This window comes from Pseudorasbora parva, chromosome 23 (assembly GCF_024679245.1).
Source record: "Pseudorasbora parva isolate DD20220531a chromosome 23, ASM2467924v1, whole genome shotgun sequence".
Lineage (NCBI taxonomy): Eukaryota > Metazoa > Chordata > Actinopteri > Cypriniformes > Gobionidae > Pseudorasbora > Pseudorasbora parva.
Window position 1 is genome coordinate 35,010,855 of NC_090194.1, and position 23,709 is coordinate 35,034,563.

The following is a 23,709-nucleotide window of genomic DNA, read 5'->3' on the forward strand; positions in this document are numbered from 1 at the left end:
CTAGTTTTTTATGATCCTTAAGCAAAAGTAAGCTTTAAATGTATGTGGTTCTATGCATAAACAATATACAAAGTTATTATAAATTATATGTGACCCTGGAGACGTGCCTGGTATATATATAATATTTAATTGAATTCACTGAATCACAATATATATATACTGTTACTCAGATATAAAGTCACTCACAGTGTAATACAAGCTTTTGTTCGTGCTGCCCAGCGCTTTCACACATAACTGCTGTTTAACAGGCTGTGCTACGACTGCGGCCACATCCACAGTAGTTTTACAGTCTATTTCAGATAATAGCATCTGTATTCCAGTGAATTACTGCTCCATGATGCTAATAGAGTGTTTTCATAACCCTTCAGCTCGTACCAGGAGTCCGATAGTAAAGTAACCGCGGACGGGGTGGTGGGTCTGACGAGGGCTTTCCTGGCCGCTGGAGCTCAGTGTGTGCTGGTGTCGTTGTGGCCGGTTCCCGTCGCAGCCTCCAAGATGTTCGTCCACGCGTTCTACAGCGCTCTCCTCAACGGCACCAAAGCTAGCGCGGCCCTCGCAGACGCCATGAAGACCGTTCAGAGCAGCAAACAGTTCTCACACCCCTCCAACTGGGCAGGTATGTTCAAACAGCCATACTGCCATGCACATTGTGCACAGTATTCATACTCCATTGGCAAAATGCTGTGGTGTGGACTGAAAATCTAAAATAACTGAAACATGCATGTCTTGTAGAATACTAAAGCAGGCAGGATTGAGTATATGCTGCACAGTTTTAAGGTTTGTTTGCTGTACTCCTCATGATTTGAATGTGTCTCCGCAGGCTTTATGCTGATTGGCAGTGATGTGAAACTGAACAGCCCGTCATCTCTGATTGGCCAGGCTCTGGCTGAGATCCTGCAGTATCCGGACAAAGCCAGAGATGCCCTGAGGGTTCTGCTACACCTGGTGAGATCCACACACCAACTTCACCAGGAACACTAGGCCATTCACATTTAATAAGAGTGCATGTGTGTGTGTGTGTGTGTGTGTGTGTGTGTGTGTGTGTGTGTGTGTGTGTGTGTGTGTGTGTGTGTGTGTGTGTGTGTGTGTGTGTGTGTGTGTGTGTGTGTGTGTGTGTGTGTGTGTGTGTGTGTGTGTGTGTGTGGCCTGGTAAACTCTATGTTGTGGGGACGTTTTTTGTCTCCATGAGGAAAACATATTATAAATCATAGTAAGTGATGTTTTTTGAAAATGTAAAAATACAGAATGTTTCCTGTGATGGGCAGTTTGTGTGTGTGTGTGTGTGTGTGTGTGTGTGTGTGTGTGTGTGTGTGTGTGTGTGTGTGTGTGTGTGCGTGCGCGTGTGCGTGTGTGCGTGTGCGTGTGTGTTGGGTAGGTTTAGGGGCAGGGGCAGTGTGGGATAGAATGTGCAGTTTGTACAGTGTAAAATCCATTACACCTATTGAAAGTCCCCATAAAACATGGAAACACAACGTGTGTGTGTGTGTGTGTATAAAATATGTGTACTATATATACATCCGTTGTTTTTTAAGTTATGTTATTTTAATTAATGTTGTATTAATTATTGTATTTATTATTTTAATCTTTTATGTAGTACATTTTATGTGCAGTAATTAAATAACATTTTACTTACAATATACATAATGTAACAACAGATACAGTAATTTTGAAGTATTTAAAGAATATATTATTATAATATATGTTATATATATATATATATATATATATATATATATATATATATATATGGGCTTCTTTTTCGTTTTCAATGGAAAGTGCCAAAATGGTAGTATTAGAACACAATTGGATGTGTCCACACTGGTGCTGTACAGACGGATGAACTGTGTGTCTGTGGCTCCCCCAGGTGGAGAAATCTCTCCAGCGCATTCAGAACGGCCAGAGGAACTCCATGTACACGTCTCAGCAGAGCGTTGAGAATAAAGTGGGCGGCGTGCCGGGCTGGCAGGCTCTTCTGACGGCGGTGGGATTCAGACTGGACTCGGCTGGAACGGGCCTCCCCGCGGCGGTCTTCTTCCCCACCACAGACCCCGGAGACCGGCTGCAGCAGTGCAGCACCACCCTACAGTCACTGCTGGGTACAGCGCGCTCCTTTTCATTTACACAGCACCAGTACGAGGGGAACGAAAATCCCACGGATAATTCTTTGGACTGGAGCATATTGCACACAAAAAAGCTTTTCTTACTTAGTATTTTTGTCTTGTTTCTACTCAAAATATCAAAATATTCTTACATTAGGAAACGTTTTCTAGACAAATAAAAATTATTGTCTTGTTTTGGGGAAAAATAACTAACTTACTTACTAACTTAAAATAAGCAAAATAATCTTGTTTTCTGTTTGAATTAAGATAATTTTGCTTACCCCATTGGCAGATTATTTTGCTTATTTTAAGCAAAAACTCTCTTCATTGGAGTAATTTTTTCCCAAAACAAGACAATTACTTTTGCTTTTCTAGTAAATATTTCTTGTCTTAAGAACTTTTAGGTGTTCGGACTAAAAAGACAAAATTACTAAGTAAGAAGAGTATTTTTTGCAGTGCGCACAAAAATGGCAATAAAAATCCTTTATTTCCAAAGCGCTTTAGACAACACACATTGTTATAAAGCAGCAAAATAATGGTCAATAATGCAAACAGAATTTAAGTGTCTTTATTCTTTGTTTACATGTGCAGTGGTCAAACTAGGGTTGTGTAAAAGTGTTAAACGTGTAAATTCTCACTTGTTTGTCACTGGCATTGTTTCAAGTGACTTTAAAGGTTATTTATCCTTCACGTTGGCAGGTTTGCCTCCTCCTGCTCTGCAGGCGCTGTGTAAACTGATCACGGCATCAGAAACTGGAGAACAGCTCATCAACCGGGTGAGACGTCACACCTCATCTCAGATACTCTGCTTTACTTTTCATTAAGACTGCCTGTGCTCGTGCATCTGTAACCACACTGCTGTATTACTGAGATGCTCGTGTTTGCTTTTTAACATTCTTCTTTCCTTCTCTTTTCCTTACTTTTCCACTAAAGGCTGTTAAAAATGTAGTGGGAATGGTAAGTGCTTAAATATCTGCTTTTAACTAACTGTACACTAACACCCTACTGTGAATTAACTTACTTCTGATTTTTAGCTGTGCTGTTTTGTTGTAAATAATAATAAACTGTATTGGACATCACTGAGGTTTGTCTCTGTTTTCCTGCAGCTCCATCAGGTTTTGGTGCAGCTGCAGTCTGGAGAGAAGGAGCAGGATTTCTCTCTCGCGCCCATCCAAGTGTCCATCAGCGTGCAGCTCTGGAGACTTCCTGGATGCCATGAGTTTCTGGCCGCACTGGGTAAGAGCCAATCCAGCTCATGAGAACCCGCTCGAGAGGCTTTACTCCATGCTGATTGGTCTCTCTCTCTCTCGCTCTCTCTCTCTCTCTCTCTCTCTCTCTCTCTCTCTCTCTCTCTCTCTCACTCGCTCTCTCAGGGTTTGACCTGTGTGAGGTCGGTCAGGAGGAGGTGGTGTTGAAGACAGGCAAACAGGCCAACCGTCGCACCATGCACTTTGCCCTGCAGTCACTGCTGGCGCTGTTTGGTGAGTGTCACTTCACCCTCACAGTGTTAATGATATTTCACCCAAAAATGAAATTGATGTCATTAACTCCTCACCCTAATGTCGTTCCACACCCGTAAGACCTCCGTTCATCTTCACACACAGTTTAAGATATTTAATATTTAGTCTGAGAGCGTATGCAAGTGTATACACACTATACTGTCCATGTCCAGAAAGGGAATAAAAACATCCAAAGCATCCAAAATACATTTCATTCTCTGATTAATGGCCGTTTGAATCTTTATTTGAGGAACGCGGAAGAGAAGACAATGCTGAATAAAGTCGTAGTTTTTGTTATTTTTGGACCCAAATGTATTTTGGATGCTTCAAGAGACTCTAATTAACCCACTGATGTCTCATATGGACTACTGTGATGATGTTTTTATTCCCTTTCTGGACATGGACAGTATAGTGTGCATACACTTGCATACGGTCTCGGACTAAATATAAAATATCTTAAACTGTGTGTGAAGATGAACGGAGGTCTTATGGGTGTGGAACGACATTATGGTGAGGAGTTAATGACATCAATTTAATTTTTGGGGGAACTAACTCTTTAAGGGATTTAGATTTTTCGGTGAACTGTTCATTTTTTTTAAATGCAGATATCTAATGCCATTACTTTTTAATAACTCTGACTTTAAATGTTTTAATGTTTCCTTCAGACTCTACTGAGCTGCCGAAGCGTCTGAGCCTGGACAGTTCATCTTCTCTGGAGTCACTGGCCTCGGCACAGTCTGTGTCGCACCAGCTGCCCATGGGCTACCCCAACCCTCCCTTCTCCCCTCCCTGCCCCGACAGCCTGGCCTCGGACGCCATCTCCGTCTACAGCCTGAGCTCCATCGCCTCCTCCATGAGCTTCCTGTCCCGTCCCGAGGGCGCGTCCGAGTTTATCAGCCAGCGCTCGCGGCAGCAGGAGCTAGAGCGGCATCGGGGCGGAGCTGGGCTCTTCGCGTCGCACAGACACACCGCGGTGCCACGCAGCCGCTCGTCCCCGCATGGAGCTGTAGGAGGACATGAGGATGAAGAGTATGAAGGATATAGTATAATCAGCAGTGAGCCGCTGGGTAGCCAATGCGACACGCTCCCTCGTCCCGCTAACCACAGGAACCATCGGGGTGCGGCGCGTGGCGGGGCCGGCAGGGGTTACGCGGTATCCGTGTCCTCGAGGGGAAGCGTAAGCACCCCGACGTCTCCTGTCAAAGCCACCCTGGTTCCTAGTCCCAACTCACCGTTTCAGAAGGTCGGGAAGGTGAGCAGCTCCGACACGGGCGAGTCAGATCAGTCCAGCACGGAGACAGACAGCACTGTGAAATCCCAAGAGGAGCGTACGTCTGGAGCTCCTCTGGACCCGCAGGAACTGGCACAGAAGATCCTGGAAGAGACGCAAAGCCACATGCGAGCCGTCGAGACTTTGCAGAGAAGCGTCCCGCTGGCTGACGGGATGAGCGGCGGCGGAGGTCCTCCAACCCCGACCGGAGGGTCTGCTTTCCGTTCCTCGGAGACGAGCGCTTTTAGTCGGCCTAGTAGCAGAGCGAGCATCAAGGCCCAGTCGTCTCCGCTCCCAACACGCCCCAAACCGCCCTCCCGTACATCCTCCCTCCAGAAGATTAGTTCGGGATACAACAGCCCTGCCACTTCCGAAACGTCTCTAAAGGAAGGCAGCCAACCGTCGCCTACTTCTGACAGTCACGCCCAGTTTAAACTCAAGTACCCCAGCTCGCCCTACAGCGGCCACATCTCCCGCTCGCCCAGCAACGTCTCACCCAGTTCGGGCCACCAATCGCCCGCCGGAAGCGCTCCCTCTCCGGCGCTGTCCTACTCTTCGACGGGCTCCACGCGCTCCAGTCCGGCGGACGCCCCGGATATCGACCGACTCAAACTGGCTGCTATTGACGAGAAAGTCCAAGCGATCCACAATCTCAAGACCTTCTGGGCCAATGCGACCCAACAACAGCACTCGGGACCAATGCGGGTGCTTCGCGGCGGGAAGCTAAGCACTGCCAAACGAGACGTCCTGGGCCTTTTGAACCTCTCGCCCCGGCATGGAGTGACGGCTCAGGATTCCCCCGGACAGGACGCGGCGCTCGAGCACAGAAATCCTCCCAACGGGCATCGCAAGATCGATCCTAAAAGAGTCGCACCTTCTCCGACGGCTTCCACCGGAAGTAGTCCGGGTTCGCATCCCATCCGACTGCCTACGGGGAACGGGTACAAGTTCCTGTCGCCAGGACGGTTCTTCCCTTCGTCTAAATGTTGAGATTCTGTCCCTTCTCTTGATAAAGGAGTATTTGGAGTATTTATAACTCTTGAAAACAGTGGAAAGGACAGTCTGGGTGAGGAAGTGCACATTCCCAGAAGCCTCAAACTGCCTACTGTTTTATTTTCCGTGCAGAGAGCATATAATCCTTATGCTTCCACCTACACTGTAAAGGACCGTTTATATATGCAGACTGATTTTAGACCTGCGCAAGGCATGTCAGATTAAAAAAAGAGATTATACCAAAATGGTATTTCAACAAAAAGACAAAAAGGCTCGCTGTTTGTGTTAGTGAATATGATGCGGCTTTGACTGGTTTATTTCTCTCTTTTTTTTTTTTTTTTTTCTTTAAATATAATTATTGTTATTGTTATTATTATAATTATTATGGATGGTAATTGTTATTACAGTTATTTGTTTTGTAAATTAAATCAACGTTTTGCAATCAGTATTATACGTTTTTATATTGTTAAAGAAGCAAACCATGCACAAAAAAAGCTGAACATTTTCATATTTTTATTGAGATGGTGACGATGCACCTGACCTGACTTCTGTGTGAATTGAGTGTCAGTATTACAGCATGGGTTCTCTTGCTCTCCAGTGATTCAATGTCTTTTTAACAGAGATTTTGCATATGTGGACTCTCATCCAGACATATCCCAGTCATTTCTCAGTAAAATGGTCTCAATAAAAAGTTTAATTTACTCCTGTGGTGGTCTGCTATTCATTTTTCATGTCACCTGCATTATCTCTTCATAAATAAAATAAAAACATTAATATTACTATTCTTTGCATAATGAAAATTATTTATTTTGACAATTGGCATTATTCTCATTACACATATTTAATTAAAATCAGCATACATTAAATTCAGTACAAATACTATACAATAATTTAACTAATTTAGCTGAATGTTTGGCTGCTATTTGACAGTTTTGAGTTGTATGCATAATTAAATGGTAAATGGACTGCATTTATATAGCGCTTTTAACAGACCCATGGCCATCCAAAGCGCTTTACCTCACATTCACCCATTCACTCTCTCATTCATACACCGACGGATGGAACTTCTCGTACATAAATCAGAACATTATTTTGCCTTAATATAGTGTTGATGATGGTATAAGGCAATATGTTTAAGGGTCAAACACAATGCAATATCATGTAGAGCATTTTTTTTTATTGTATTGATACCCCAAAATATCAAGGCCCTCCTAAAGGCAGCTATAAATGTTCAAGTGTTAAGACAAACATATTTTAAATGTGTAAAAGATGGTGAATAATCGTTTTCAATTGTCATTGTTTTTCTACCCATCATCAAGATATATAGACCTTAAGGGAAACAAAAAAATGTTGACTGAAATAAAACGGGGGGGGGGGAATTAAACATTTATTTAGAAAGAGGAAATGGTAATAATGTCAAACTCTGCAGATTCTAACATAGAAAATAGCATTTTTTTTGGAGTTATTCGTTGTTTTTCTTTCAGTACCATGGTATACCACCAGTAAAAAGTTACGATGCACTCAGCTGAATATGTACACTATATTGCCAAAAGTTTTGGGACGCCTGCCTTTACATGCACATGAACTTAAATGACATCTCATTCTTAATCTGTAGGGTTTAATATGGAGTCGTCCCATTCTCTCTAACAGCTTCAGCTCTTCTGGGAAGGCTTTCCTCAAGGTTTAGGAGTGTGTTTATGGGGATTTTTGCCCATTCTTCTAGAAGCACATTTGTGAGGTCAGGCACTGATGTTGGACGAGAAGGCCTGGCTCTCAGTCTCCGCTCTAATTCATCCCAAAGCTGTTCTATCGGGTTGAGGTCAGGACTCTGTGCAGGCCAGTCAAGTTCCTCCACATCAAACTCCTCATCCATGTCTTTATGGACCGACGCTTTGAGCACTGGAGCGCAGTCATGTTGGAGCAGGAAGGGGCTGTCCCATTCAATGAAGCTCTCTCCGCTGTTCTTGAGCTCATCTGAAGGACACAGAAATTTGGAGGGCTGGAGCTATTGACTCGGCAGAAAGTTGGTGACTTCACGCGCACTGTGACCCTCAGCATGCGCTGACCCCGCTCTGTGATTTTACATGGCCTATCACTTCGTGGCTGAGTTGCTGTTTTCCCAACTGCTTCCACTTTGTTATAATCCCACTAACAGTTGAGCGTGGAATATTTAGTAGTGAGGAAATTTTACGAATGGACTTATTGCACACGTGGCAACCTATCACCACACTTGAGTTCACTGAGCTCCTGAGAGCGACCCATTCTTTCACTAATATGTGTAGAAGTGTCTGCATGCAATTTAATGGCTATGATGGTGAAACATTTTAATCTAGAGACTTATAAATGTAGCTCAAACAATAGCGGAACAATTGATTAGCAGGGGATGCAAAAACTGGTTAAATGTGTAACTTGAATGCATAAATATAAATAAATAAATCATATGAAGTGGTTAGTAAAGCAGAAACATTATCAAGCGTCCAGCATACATTGTGAACTTCAAGATGCACCTCATAAAGCAGAGCCACTTCATGGTTAATAACTCATTAATAGTTTTAATGACTTTGCTATTCTAAAATCAAATTTTAATGTTAAATTGAAGCAGTTCAGTTTTTACTGAACTATTTCAAATTCAAGTAGGGAACAATAACATGCATATGGAAATGCATAACAGATACACAAATATAGCCTACATATTAAATCACCAGTAGTAGGCTATATGTACCAACTGTGTATATACTTAAACAGACCATATGATTTAAGTAGTACATGAAAATCAGTATACAAGAAAAAGCATAATCATTAAACATTTGGTTGGTTGCAAAAGAAAAAAAGAAACTAAAGCACATCGCAGGATGTGATAGGGCGCAATCACTTGGCTTGTTGGACGTCAGCCGTGACGTCGGCAGGCCTGCGCGCAGCCGTCACCGGTGTAAAGAAGATGGTGCTCATCAAGGAATAGTAAGTAGAAGTCTTACTTTACCGCCTATCCAGTCAAACATTTTATTTGCTTTCAGTTTTACACATAAGAAACGTGTATCTGCTGGTTCTTGATCACTTTTAGAGGGTGAAATGTAGACGCGCGGAAGTGGACTCGCGCCCATGAAGAGCGCGAGACACCGGCTCGCGCGTGAGGCCCAGCTCTCTAGCACATAGCGTTAGCACGCTAGGCTAAGCGAAACCGCTCGCCATTCATTTGCAATGAGAGTTGCGTTAGCACGCGATGCTATTAGCCGTCAAGATTAAACGGCAACAAATCTAATAGTTGCCTCACACAACGAAGTATGCATTGATTTCTACCTGTTTATATGTTCAAAAAGTGTCTGACTTGAACGTTAGTGCATTTATTATAACAAAAAATGAGTGAGTTTATATTAAAAACTCGCTTTTAGGGGATTTTTGTGCGGCTTTATGTAAGTGAGGCAATAATGCCGACAACCGTTTGACAGTTCAGCAACTTTTTGAGTACATTATTTCCGATAATAACATTTTCTACAGATTTCTTTGCCATTATATTTTATACATATATTATTTACATCAAGCAAATGTAGGTGTAGCTACAGGTATAATTCAGTTTAGCTTTTACATGAGAGAGAGAGAATATGAGACTTAAAGGTGATTGTTTTAAACCCGTTAACTGCAGCAGGTTTGTCCATATAGTTGATTCGTGTTTAATTAATGATGATTAAACCGTGATAAATAACCCTCTGGTGACATAGCACGTTTGCTTCGCCTTGTTAACCACTTAATCTAATTATATTCACTCGTGAGACTTGGTTATTTTTAGGCATTTTCGTGTTTTAGACGTTCTTTGGTGCATCCAAATGGGACTTAAACGTCAGTTTGACAGGTGACCCCTGTTTAAAAGGGCCCGCAGTCATTCATTTCCAACCTGTTCTTGTTTCCATTCAGGTTTTATCTTTCTGTTCTCCAGGGATCTAGTTATTACATTTTAATTAGCTTCTCATCTGTAGGACGAGACATGACATGCCTGAAAACAGTTGCTGTGTAGCCTTTAATCTTAGAGATTGGATCAAGACTATGTCACAATGTGCCACTTATGAAATCCAGCACCTTTTTGACCTTCTCCAAAGGTTCAAAGGATCCACCCTTTAGGTTTGCAAGAGAATGCAAATTTGAGCTTTTCTCACGTCAACAGGTTTGCATAGCTTTTATTCCAGAAAACCCTTCACCATGGGCGTCGGAAGCTAAATTTACTGGAGAAGATTCCATTTGCATTAAGTGCAAGTAGCCCCCCTTATTTATTAAAAGTCTGATTGGGCTAGCCAAAATTACGGAAGACACCAAACTATTTACAGCGGCGATAGTGTAGGGGAAGGTAAGGCACATGGTGGAAAGTTGATGCAAATCGACCCGAGGTTTGAATCCTCCTTTTGCCAAACCCGCTCTACTTCCTTTTCCCATCACATATCAGATCGGAATGGCATTTATTTTTTCGAAAATATTGGAAAAGTGGAAATAAAATGTCCCTTGAACAGACATATGCGCTAAATTAGAGATGGTTATAGTGAGTGGGTCCAATATCATTGGTCTTAAAAAGTGCAGGATCTTGTCCCACCCACATACAATGGTTCTGACTCCCATGGTCTCCACCAGGTTTAATGTCCGGTACACATTGTACAATTTTGGGCTGTACCAGATGAAAGATTTCTGTGGTGGTGGCTCCTAAACACAGTGAGAGAGGTTCAAAGACAGCAGTGGTCACGGCCTTGCGATCAAAGATAGCCTGCGATTATTTTCTGATGGTTTCAGAAATTTAGCATGATCATTTCGTAGTGTGTTTTCCTGCTACGACCTACGTCTACTGACGGCAATAAAACCGCAACATGAAATGGCGTATTGATCAACATGCTAAAACATAAAACTTATTTTAAGCTCCATTTGCAAAATTGGCATGCCATTTTTCCCCCCAGCTATGTCTGTGTCCATGCTCTCCTCTTTTTTTTAGCGCACTAAAAACCAATTGCCAAAATGTGATTAATCTATTCTAGAATATTATTTGTTAGCTGTATTAGTCAATAGGTGTCATCATTGTACAGTCTACATACGTCGTACCCGAGTTTATTAGATCCATGTCGTATAGTGTGATTTGTAATGATCTTGTAGGCTTGCCGAAATTGCACAGGCATTGAATGCGCTATGTAAGGCTGTTGCAAGACCTCCGAGTTTCTGAGTCACGCTGCGGCTAGGAGAGCATTTCAACCTCTTGAGGTTTTCAAGGGAGTTTCCGTATTGAGGAAATGTTGAGTAATTTAGAGACTGACTGTTTGTAGGCAGGCTGATGTCAAACTGATCCTGGCTCTGCGGTGCTTTGCATGTCTATAGATTGATTATTTCTTCATATAGCAGTGATTGACAGGGTTTACACCTATAACAGACTGAGGGTCATGGATGACTGATTGGTTGTCTCTACCTGGTTTCTTCTCACAACTTTCATACACATTTACTGTTCATGTGTCACGCGAGCTCTCGAGATGAGCTGTGGACTTGAATACAGTTAATTGTATACAGTAAAAGTTTGTTTTATTGGTAAAATGTATAATAGCTTGCGTAACATTGAGAACAAACATAACTTGTTGTAATAAATATTAAATTAATAATAAAATCAGGCTGATTATTAGTGCATGCTTGACCACCACAGTGAGTAAGTAAGAGCTGTTGGCTCACAGGAAACCAGGTTTGTGTTTCTGAACTGGATCATTTCCTCTCTCTCGCCCCTACACTTCTGTCTGTTCTTTTTGTTTATAATACAGGCAAATTGTGGTTGAAAAGTGTCCATCTCATTTCCTGTCATTATGTATATTTCTGAATATTGTTATTACTGTTAGTTGATGAAATTGCTTGATTCTTCCTAGTATTAAGAAGAGACTGATGTATATCAGCTAGGCTTATTAATCATCTGATATTTACATTTCGAGACAATCAACATTGGCCTATTAACAAAAGCAAGCTCTCTGTAAGACTTTCTGGTTTTCATTTTTTTAAGGTTAAGTAGTTTAATTTAAACAGTTATGTCATTTGCATTTGATTAATTGTATTAATATAGTATTACTATTTTATATATTATATAAAATATATAAATATTTATATATTATATGTTTTATATATTATAGTATTACTATTTAATATAAATGTATACATTTTATTTAAAAAAATATATATATATAATATATATTATACAAGTATAAAAATTATACTTTGTAATATTATTAGAATTTTATAGTATATTTATAAAGATAAGTATACATATTTGTCATTATAGAAGTATATAAAAATAAGTATTTATAATATTTTATAAATATATATATATATTTTTTTAAATGTATATTTTATAATATGCATTAAAAATGTGTATGTATGTGTGTATGTATATATAAATAACTAATAATAATAATACAATTATACACAAATATACAATTGTTATTATATTTATGTAGAAATATATAAAAATAAGTATTTTAATATTTTATAAAATATATATTTTTCATAAGTATATTCATTTAAAACCTATTTTTTTAATAAATGGATAGTTGAACATGTTATTCAAATATTAATTTATTGACGGAAATGTAAAATTTGTCTACCCTGTTGTGCACTAGATGTTAGTATTCGTCACTGAAAAAATGGCCAGTGGTAGTGTTTGATTTTGATTTTTAATTCAGTGTATTTTGTGTCTGTGTGTAACATGCATGTTTTGTTTCTTCTTTCAGCCGTGTGGTCTTACCATGCTCGGTGGAAGAGGTGAGTACAGGTTTTTTTCCCCTCGGGTTCTGAAGTTAAACATTGACTGTGAGTGCTCAGCATCACTTTAACCTTGAAAAGCAGCTGAGAGCCGTGTGTCCTGTGGTTTAAAATTGCTGACGGGTTATTAGCTCCATTAGCGGCATCAGTGCAGTCAGACTGTTCTCACCTCTTCAGTCTGATGTTTCTCTGTGAGTTCAGCAACGAAACAATCGCATAAAATCTCAGCGTTTTGAACTCGCCTGGCACGCCGAGGATTTGATCAGCGCACCAAGGACAAGATAAAGCATGTCATGCATGTAGAACACGGTCGCCCTCGGGGAACAGTTGAGTCTCATGCTCTTTTGAGGGAAGATCCTTGATGTTTGCTTGATTGGCATTGTTTGATATCCTGTGTTTAGGATGCCGTCGGTTCAGTCAGACTGCTGTTGTGGAGTCCTTTTGCAGCCTGACAGCTGTCAAGCAGGCAGTTTTCAAGTCGTTCGAGTTACAGATGCATTCATATATGATGCACAGATACAAGGATCCTCTTTCAAAAAACACTCTGCTGGGCTCTGCTCCAAAACATACTGAGCGCCTCACTCTTAGAAATAATGTTCAATGTGGTTCTATATAACTAGAGGTCGACCGATAGCTAGGTTGGACCACGCTTGCCGATAGCCGATTAATCGACCGATAGTTTTTAAAAAGATACTAGATTAAAATAATAATAATAACAAATAAAAAAACACAAAACAGTGCTGAACTTTATTACAAGAAATAAAAAAAACAATACTGAATCATGAAAATGTTCTAAATTGCATATGTAAATATAAATATATTAAAATGACAAGTTCTAACAGAAAAAAATCTACAGAAAATAACTAAAACATTAAAATATTACAAAAAAATGTTTCTTTAACTCTAACCTAGAAACATGTAAGTGAAGATCAGGTAACAGACTGCAAGTTCCATTTGTTAACCAGGATTTATTAGCTTATTTAGCTAGCTTACATGAATGATATGCAATATACATTTTACACCGTGTAATAATAGTTGAGCAATACAATTGTATCTTAATCATTCATGTTAGTACATAGTGCATAAAAAGGTTAACAAATAAAACTAACAATGAATAATCAGGGATGTGATTTTTCCGGAGTAATCCGGAATTCCGGATTTTCCGACCTGAAAATGTGACCTACGTAAATCATGCAGATCTGTAAAAAAAAAAAAAAAAAATGACGGGGGGCGGGGGTTGGGGGGAATTGGGGGGTTGACCGTCATCTCACAGCCGTCACCATGGTAACCCGGGACGAAACCACGATCGCGGGATGGGCAACAAACAAGGACTGTATCGTGACAAGAACATCGCCGGATCGGATGATCTGGGTATACTATTGCTTGTGTCTATATATAACCTATAAGTTACTAATTCGACTTTGTTGTCGATTGATTAGATGATCGATTTTGATTGATTTTCCACTATGGCAGGATGTTTAAGCTGCATTTAACATTAACTTGACAGCTAAAATTACTTGTATTTGCTAGCACTAGCTATATATGCAAACAGCGCGCTTTTCGGCGCCCCCCGCTTTTTTCACGTCAGTTTGGGTGTCAAAGCCATTCCATAGCTTAACCCTTAAATGCCTGACTGTTTCGCCAAACATTCTTACATTAAATATAGAACCTTACCCAGATCTATATTTAACATGGATAACGTTAGACCTCTACCTGTCGCGATAATATATAAAACTCCTGATGTTAGAGTGATGTAACAGCTACAGAAGAATAAAATAAAACCTATTTCGTTACCTTTTGGAGCTTGGAAGGATTCAGTTTGAGCAGATGTTTAATACCATCATCATATTTCCTCGTCAGAGATCGTTTAACAGTATATTCAGCATCTGCCTCATATTCGCGATCTCACGCATATTCTCCAACTCATTTTCAATGTCTTCAAAATCAATATTTTGCTCACTGACAGCTTCTTGACCACATCCATCATCAAGAGACAGTGACACTAACATATGATTGTGTTTAGTACTTGCTCTCTGCAGTAAATCACTAAGCCATTTCAAGTTTTGCAGATTATAATTATAGTTTCGTTTTCTGTCAGAGGTAACTATGAGTGAAACGTCACTTCATCATTGTGTATCAGACATTGCCACCTTGTGGAATAAATGTGAATTGCACCCCATTTCGTCATTATAGATTCATTTATCATGCCAGGAGCAAATTCCAAAAGAAACGTGTAGAGGCTCTAAAAAAGCTTTCTACAAAGGCTAAAGAGTCATACAAAAATTGAGGCCTTCTTTTGACATGAAAATGTGCATGTTGCACATTTAGCTATTAAAATTGGGTAAAAATGCATCCACCAAATAATTAGTTTTTTTTTCATACTGTACAAAAAAGTTATTACAATAAAATGTATTTTTTTGTTCAAATAAGTTGTTATGGGTCCTGCTTTACTGTCCGTATTGATCCGGCACCAGTTTGATCGGCGCGGCGGGGTGGGGGTGGGGTTGGTCTATATTATAAAATATGGTATATTTTCCTGCTTTTTTGTCCTTAGCCAATCACATGCCTGATAATACTTCTACAGCATTTATTAACCTTACTTAATGTTACAAATGAAATATTGGATATAATGTATTATAATGGATTACTGTATTATATTAAGTTGTATTTCATATAAATCCAAACAGTTTGCTTTTTTTAGAACACTTGATGGTTTTCTTACCAAAATAACAAAATATGTTTTGAAATCGAATGCGTTTCTGATGTGTTTATATTTCTGTCGGATGCATGACCATAAAGTCTGGTTTCTTACGTCATTAGTTGTTACATCGCTTTAACTGCCTGAGGTAAATGTTACTGCTAATGTTAGCATATCCTCTCACCCTTGACGACAAAGTAAAGTACATACATACTGCTGTTCTTTCGCTGCTAAAGCATCGTCACCAAAAAAATTACTTTATAATGATTTGGCAACATGTACTGAAGTGTTCTGTATTCATACCATTTCCCTTTCGGTGTTTTAAACGCGCGTCAGATGTGTCGGCTCGCTCTGTGCAGCGTGTGGTGTGAAGCGCGCAGCCTCACATGTCCTTACGTGTTAATGTAAACAGTGATAGTTTTTTATTTGGCCTCTAGAGGCCGCTCTCGCGCTAAATAATGCCAGCAGACCCTTCTCAGAGCTCTCGTAGGCTACTTGTGTAATGACAGCAGCCTTCTCAGCCGCTCCCGCAATGGACGCAAACCGGAAAAACTATCGGTATTGATTTTTGACGATAACGATTGTTCCACCATTCAGCTATCGGTGCCGATTAATCGGCAAATCCGATGAATCGGTCGACCTCTATATAGAACTCTAGGGTTCTGGACTCAATTTCAAAGGATTGAGACAATGCCAAAAAGACTCAAGGAGAAATTTCTTTAATGATTGCAAAATGCTTTCATGTTTAACATGTTTTTACTTGTGATAAAGTCTGTTTATGAGATGTTTAATTTATAGTTTTATTCAAATTAAAAAACAATTCAAACTAAATCCTTTAAAGGTTCCCATGATGGAGTGCCTAAAAGGTTCTATATATGATGAAGCGCCTGAAAGAACTCTTTAAGTTCTATTTAGAACCTTCTCTTATAGAGACAGAGCGTCACGCGTCATAATCTGAAGCCACGCCCACCGGGGGGAAACAAACCAACCGTCTCCATTGACTTTCTATTGCGGGAAGTGGCTTCCTTATCATTTCTGAATTATTACAAAAAAACTAACAATGTCTAAAAGCTGATATGTGACAACGTGTACAGAAAACAAGCTTAAAAACACAGGAACCAAAAGCCAGAAGTTTTTAAAGCTGTTGAGCCAAAAAACGAACGTTTAAGGACACAAAAGTGGATACAGGCACTTGAGTCAGAGCGCGATTTGTTATATTACGCTGAGAACTACGCCCACTGGAGGGTAAAATAATCAGTGACAGGAAATATAATATATAAAACTGACATTTGGATATTTGACAACATGTTTACTGCACACGTAGACATACTGAGGCATACTGAGTGTCAGGATCCCAGCATTGACTTATTCTTCCCGCTGAAGCTTCACGTCTTATTGCCTGTATCCACTTTTGTCTCCTTAAACGCTCGTTTTTTGGGATTGTCATCTTATAAAAACTTAGTTATGTGTTTTTTAGCTTGTTTGCTGCACACCTTGTCACAAATCAGCTTTTAGATATTGTTCTGTTTCTTGTTATAAGTAAGAAAAGACGAGGCGACCGATTCACGCAATACAAAGTCAATGGAGAGCGTTGGATTGTTTCCCCCCGTTGTGGGCGTGGCCTAAATACGCTCAGTCTCTATAAGAGTGGTCCAGTGTATCCATGTTATGACATCATATTTGGACTCATCACTTAGAATGCAAGCCCAGAATTATTGCAACAAGCTCAGTGAGAAAAGGCATCCAAGATGATGGAATGCTCATGAGAATTTTTTTTTAAATAGACCATCGAAAGCAGTGTTTTTTATTATTATTATTATTTGTATTTATATATTATAATATATTTTTATCATTAAGACCATTATAGTTTTTTAAATAATTAGAATTTTTAGTTAGTTAATTTTTTAATTAAAGGTTTCATAATTTTGAAAAGTTTTTTTAAATAACTTTTTGGTTTTATTAGTTTTTTTATTAGTTTTTTTTTTTTAATTATTTATTGATTTATTAGTTGGTTACACTTTACCAACTAATTAGTAGTTTGGTTACACTTTACAATAAGGTCTCATTTGTTAATGGATTAAAGGTAGGGTAGGTAAGAATTGGTTAACTTTTTCTCCAAATTTGTTTAAACGTTCTTTATATATCAATACATAATTAAAATGTAAGTATTCTAAAAAAGAAAGTATAAAATTTGAGTGTCTGTAGACCTCTCACGACTGTTTTAAAGACAGCTCATTATTTCCATTCACTCCACCTTCTCCCTTCTGGGCTCTTTCCAAAGCCACGTCCCCAAAATGCACAAACGCGCCTCACTGACCGCTCAACTGGAAGACGCATTATTGACCTGAGAGGAGTGGTGTGCATTAGGGATGCACGATATTATCGGCACAACATCGGAATTGGCCGATAAACGCTTAAAATATATAAATCGGCATCGGCCAAAATGAAAAAATTATGCCGATATGCCTTGCCGATATGATAACGTGTTGATATGCGCCTGCAATAACTCACGTGTGCAAGGAGTGCTACAGCGATGAGACCATGTCAGCACTGCAGTCATTCTTAAAGTGAAAACAACCTAATACATTGCATATACAGGGATTTATATTGACTGTTTTTAAATGCTGCCTTAAATTTGTGAATGCACGTGACTGTCAACAGCAGATTTGCCTGGTATTCACAACAACTAGACCAAAACAAGCCCAATCGCGTCTCCCCACTCTCTAGCGCGTGCGGCAGCCTCCACAGCAGCAGAAGCTCCTCCAGGTCCTAGTGCCCGCCCTCCGACCAGTATATATTTATACATGTAGTGGGGGCGCTGTTGTTACAGTTATACAATGAAAAGTAGAATACACAAATAAATTAAAGTTACTTCTTGTTCTGAATAAACAAATCAGTAATGATGTCAAAAATCACAAGCAAGACACTTGTAAATTAAATACTTTTATATACTGTGTATTAATCTGTAATAAAATTTTAGGAAATGGATGATGAAAAATAATCCAAGGAGCTCTACAATAGGTGTGCACAAATGCTAAATCCCAAAATACAATATTAAGGTTACAGCTGCATCTGGGGTAAAAAAATATTTTTTTATTTTATTTATTATTGGTTAAATTTATTATTGTTATTTTCAGGGCTTTTAATATACTCTTATCATACAAAGAACTTTATTAACATTTATTTATCTTCAACAAGAATCCTTTTAGTAAGGAGACCTCAGAAATCTGAAACCAGAATGAAAAAAAAAAGTTTTTGCTCAAAATGGTGTTGTTTCCAAACAAAGGTAACAAATAACCATATATCGGCATCGGCCAAAAGGAGCTGAAAAATATCGGCATATCGGATATCGGCAAAAATCTAATATCGTGCATCCCTAGTGTGCATGTAGTCACATCATGTCAGAATCACATTTAATAAAACATCTAACTTTATCAGTATGAATATAAACAAATAAGATGTCTTTTAGTACTCACTATCAAGCTAGAATACCGATACTGGTAAAGTTTAAAATATATTTTTGTTTAATTCGGTAACAAGCTAGTAGGGTTGTGCCGATGGACGATATCATCGTCCATCGTGATGGCTGTGCGACATCACGATGGAGAAACACCATCGTGATGCCGCGCCCCCCCCCCCCCCCCCGCCCCGCTGCGAGTCTTGCGAGTCGACACCAGAGTATGTGAGCGGAGTGGAGCGGAGCGGTGGCAATTTCCTCTCCACGCTCTAAGCATTCAAGAATCTCTCCGTTCTTCTTATTAATTAAATACATGCAATTGGCCAAAGAAACCTTTATTAAAATTAAGAGACAATTTGTACAAAACGAAAGAAAGGCTTTTTACAAAACAAAACTTAATATTAAACTAAATATAACCACCAAAATCATTTCTGACCCACTCGCATCTTTGCACTTATATATCATAATCAGATGAAATTAAAAAAATAATATTAGGCTATAATATTTAAACATAAATTGAAAACATTGTTTAATGACTACATCAAGTATAGTAAGCTACATATTTATGTCATGTCTGAGCTGGATTTGAACGAACATCATTTTACCGCTGGGTTCATGAGCGCGCACCTGCGGATTATTGAGCTGAGTCACACCGGCTCCGCTCTGCTCATTCTCGACAGAACTCCACGTATTCAAAAATGGTCGGGTTTAAATGGGGCTCGGGCTCATAATAACAGTTAATGTGTCGGGCAGGGCCGGTCTCTTGGGTGCATTGGCTTGGGTAGGGTCGGTCTTGATTTTTTTGAACTGATCTATGCTCTAGTTCGAAAAAAGAAAACAAAACTAAAATATTCGTCTCTCAACCCCCGGACGATGATTCCATCGTGATGTTTTACTGTACACATCGTCAGCTGCCGATTTAAGTGACATCGCCCAACCCTACGAGCTAGTTATATTTATAAGGCAAAGCTAAAAACGGGTAGCATTGATACATTTTTTCCCCCCAATAACATCAGTTATACTGTGATGAAGATTGTGTAAGATTCATAACATATACTGTGTTTTGCATGTAAGAGTTTCCATGATGAAAGCATTGTTGATTAGCAGTAGCTAAAGCTAACTTAGTTCTAAAAAAAGTTCCTGGATGCGGTGTACTAGCTTTTACACGTGCATTCTGTTATCTAAAGTTAAATTTTGCGCAATTCTACAGGACAGCGATCAACTTGAGCTAAACATATTGAGTATTTATCATCTCTACTAATGGCTAAGTGTATAACATTGTAACTTTATGCTAAGTAATGTTATGTTAGCTATATTAGGCAGCTACACGTGCTAGTGATACATGCTTCATGAAAACATAAACTGAAAAAATGTATAATCAAAATGAAAGATTACCTGTCCAGCAGAAATACAGCCAGCAATGAGTCGTTTTTCAGCCCCTTGAGGTCCCTCAGTTCTCGTCATCGTTGGAAAGCCACGCCCATATTTACTCGCGTTTGATTTCTTTGTTTATCCAAAGACTTCTTGTGCATTGCCTTAACATGTAGGCCTACTGTTCCTTGTTTTGCATTGTTTGCCTTCGCTGACTGCAAAACCTGGCACCGTGCGTTTTGAATGCTTTTGCTCTTCCTAGAGGTGCACGCATGTGTGGGCGGATCCTGTAGCGAAAGCGGTGGTCGCCATGGTAGCAAGAGAGAGTGACAGTCGCCCAAGCCAATCATTTGTTTCGTCCCGAACGAAAATAATGAGCGGTATTTATTGCAGATTAAACAGTCTAGAGTCACTTGATTTTTATACTCTCTTTTTCAGAGTACTTCCATTTTAATTATGTATTGACATATAAAGAAAGTTTAAACAAATTTGGACAAAAGTGTTAAGATCATTCCTACCTACCCTGCCTTTAACTAACATGAACTAGCAATATGCAATATGTTTGTTACAGTATTTATTCATCTTTAGTTGATAAAAATACAGCCATTCCTTTCTTGTTCATGTTAGTTCACAGAGCATTAACTAATGTTAACAAATACACCTTTTGATTTTAATAATGCATTAGTAAATGTTGAACTAAGATTAATAAATGCTGAGAATTATGTTTAGTTCTTAATTTGTTTACTACTAATTAAATCTTTTTGTAAAGACGTGTTACTATTTAAAAAAAATAAAAAAATAACTTAACTTTTTAGTTATTTTAGTCCATCAAATTAAACTAAATGAAAATGAGAAATGTTACTTTTTAATATTTTTTATTTGATTACAGATGTTTCAGTTTCTGTAAACTAATAACCCTGGTCTGAAGCCTAGCCTAACTGTTCATGCATATATCCAGGGCTGTTCGTGAGTTTGCCTTTGTTAAACTGGTTTGGCTGTAATGTCCCTAAGGCATCAATCAGTCACACAATGCAGAGTTTTGTCTTAATACCAGAAACTGCTGTAGGCATGTATTTTAATTATACGAGATCTGTTTAATTCCCCAGATGCTGATCTGAGTGTTTCCTATATTAAATCTATAGGGTTTGTGTATTCATGCATGTAATACTGCTAGTTTCTCTTTAATTATGATGTTTAACTTATTTTACCAGGTAAGATTAAAAAAACAAATTAAACTGCTCTTGATATTAAAATTTCTTTTCCAAGAGGACTTTTAGGAGTGTACTAGCATATAGATGACCTCAAAGACAAAGGCTATTTTAGTAAGTGATTTATCCATACAAGTGTTATTTTAGTATCAATGAAATTTTAGATTCATATTTTGAAAGATTTTTTCATTTCAGTTTTAGCAATTGTGTTTTTGTCATTTTTATTCATTTTTAGGCAATTTTTTATGTCCATATAGCTTCTATTTTTATTTCCAGTTTACTTATTTGAGTATAATTTTCTAATTTTCATTTATTAAAATTTTATTTTAAGTAATAGAATTTTTTTTATGGTTTTAGTTAACTACAATAACCCTAGACTAAACTCCAGGTTCATAGTCATCTTTGATTTTATATTGACTTAAAGGGCTCCTATTGTGCTTTTTTACATGTTTATCTTTCTTTAGTGTGTAATGTTGTTGTTTGACCATGAAAAAAAACCTCTGCTTCTTCCTGTCTCAATATTCCTCATTTAAATAATTAATATGCAGAATAAAGGGACGCGATTTTTGTTGTTTGTCAGACTGTACGAACATGATCGCCCCTGTAAGCCATGTCACACTGGAAGATCTCAGTTGTCATTAATGTCAGACTGTACAGTCAAGGCGTGCTAAAGACGGACGCACGCAAGAAAACTCATCCAGAGTTTTATGTCATCAATGGATGACGCGTTCGGTGACAGTGAGCTGCATTACACGCGGGACTGAAATGGAGGCTACAAAGAAATCTCTCGCTCTCGTTTTGGTCATAGTTTGTCTTGAAAAACGAGATATTTGACTGTCGTCGTAGGAGAAGTCACACTGCAGGATTGTGTGCCAAATCTTCAGACACTGCCAGAATTTCATCTGAGGTAAAATTTGATCGCAGCGGTCATTAATCGGCTGCCGGTGAACATGTCAAACTAACGATCAAAGACGTCAGATTTTAGTAAGGAATCTTTTAGGATTTGCCAAATTTGTCTCAGATGGCCAAATCGTGGGCAAAATCACACCATGTGCGCCCGGCTTTAGTTAGTAGTGTGTTGAAACTGGCGGTTATTGTAAGGGGCAGGACATTTCCCAAACACATTCGAAGCGCTTGACCAATCAAAACACACTGCTACAGCTGACCAATCAGAGCGCAGTGTGCTTTACAGAAGGAGGGGCTTCATAGAGACAGGAACTAAACAGAGCGTTACTGACAGACTGGGAAGAAGAGAGGAGCTGTAACAATAGAGAATATGAGGAAATAATCAACATTCAAGCATGAAAACCTTTGTAAAAGGGCATAATAGGCCTCCTTTACAGTGTGGCTCCGATCATCTGTACGGCCTGGTCTTTTAACCCTCACCTGTTTTTCTGTCACTGCAGTATCAAGTCGGGCAGCTTTTCTCAGTGGCTGAGGCCAGTAAAAATGAGACGGGTGGCGGAGAGGGCATTGAAGTGCTGAAGAATGAACCGTATGAGAAGGAGGGCGAGAAGGGACAATACACACACAAAATCTACCACTTAAAGAGGTAAAATCAAGGTCAACGGCTTCAGTTTATTCTGTACGTTCAGCGTTGTAATGCACTAGGATTGGGTACAAAAATATTGATTTCTTGATTTTAATCGATTCTCATTTTCAAGAATCGATATAAATTCTTAAGTCTCAAGATCCGATTAGTCTTTACTGTTTTCAGTTGCTGAATGAACAAAGCATTGTAACATGCCTCCCATCCAATAAATCACAATAATCTTTGTGCTTTGTTACTATTGATTGTTACTTACATTTTTATTATAAAAATTCAAAAACATAGCGGATCGCTCTGGCTCAGCTCAGCTCGAGAAGAACTGATTTTCTCTACCGCCTTAACTCCAGTTACAGTGTGAAATAAACATGAATGAGCATCTGAAAGTGTGTAAAAAGAGAGTTACTGAACTTACTGAAATCTGTATCACGTCACCTGGATTTGCTCAATCAGTGTTTCAACCGTGGAAAGATGTCAGGAAAACCGCTTGTAAACAATATCACTTAACGTCACATTTTCCTCAGAAAAACCAAATCCAGTGTCCATAAACTCTGAGAAAAATGAAATTTATAGAGGAGCATTTTGCTAAAAATATGCACCATATTACATATTCATTATCATTTTTAATGTTCTTCAATATTTAATGTCTGTTTGAATAAATCTGGAGAGGAGTAGAAATATGATAATGTAATTGTAAAGTTAATATTATAACTTTATTATGAAAGAACATTGAATGTAATTTAAGTGTTTGTATACAAATCAGTTTTTTTTATTTTTACCTTCAATATTATAGTAGGCTAATGTAGTTC

At 38.9% G+C, this 23,709-nt stretch overlaps 2 protein-coding genes across 4 annotated transcripts in view; both read left to right on the top strand.

The window, feature by feature from the left end:
- The window catches only part of ttc28 (tetratricopeptide repeat domain 28), a 347,257-nt gene extending 340,695 nt beyond the window's left edge, over positions 1 to 6,562 (top strand). For 2 of the 3 annotated variants that reach the window (XM_067433880.1, XM_067433882.1), the window contains 8 exons: positions 369 to 616; positions 821 to 945; positions 1,865 to 2,096; positions 2,799 to 2,875; positions 3,033 to 3,056; positions 3,206 to 3,335; positions 3,473 to 3,580; positions 4,264 to 6,562. In XM_067433880.1, coding sequence (XP_067289981.1) covers positions 369 to 616; positions 821 to 945; positions 1,865 to 2,096; positions 2,799 to 2,875; positions 3,033 to 3,056; positions 3,206 to 3,335; positions 3,473 to 3,580; positions 4,264 to 5,858 — 2,539 coding nt within the window. In that variant the 3' untranslated portion in view covers positions 5,859 to 6,562. The remainder of the gene's footprint in view (positions 1 to 368; positions 617 to 820; positions 946 to 1,864; positions 2,097 to 2,798; positions 2,876 to 3,032; positions 3,057 to 3,205; positions 3,336 to 3,472; positions 3,581 to 4,263) is intronic. The other variant, XM_067433881.1, reaches the window with a different exon arrangement.
- A 2,176-nt stretch (positions 6,563 to 8,738) lies between these two features.
- The window catches only part of pitpnb (phosphatidylinositol transfer protein, beta), a 44,989-nt gene continuing 30,018 nt past the window's right edge, over positions 8,739 to 23,709 (top strand). The window contains exons 1-3 of the mRNA XM_067433883.1: positions 8,739 to 8,819; positions 12,590 to 12,620; positions 22,761 to 22,906. Coding sequence (XP_067289984.1) covers positions 8,800 to 8,819; positions 12,590 to 12,620; positions 22,761 to 22,906 — 197 coding nt within the window. The 5' untranslated portion in view covers positions 8,739 to 8,799. The remainder of the gene's footprint in view (positions 8,820 to 12,589; positions 12,621 to 22,760; positions 22,907 to 23,709) is intronic.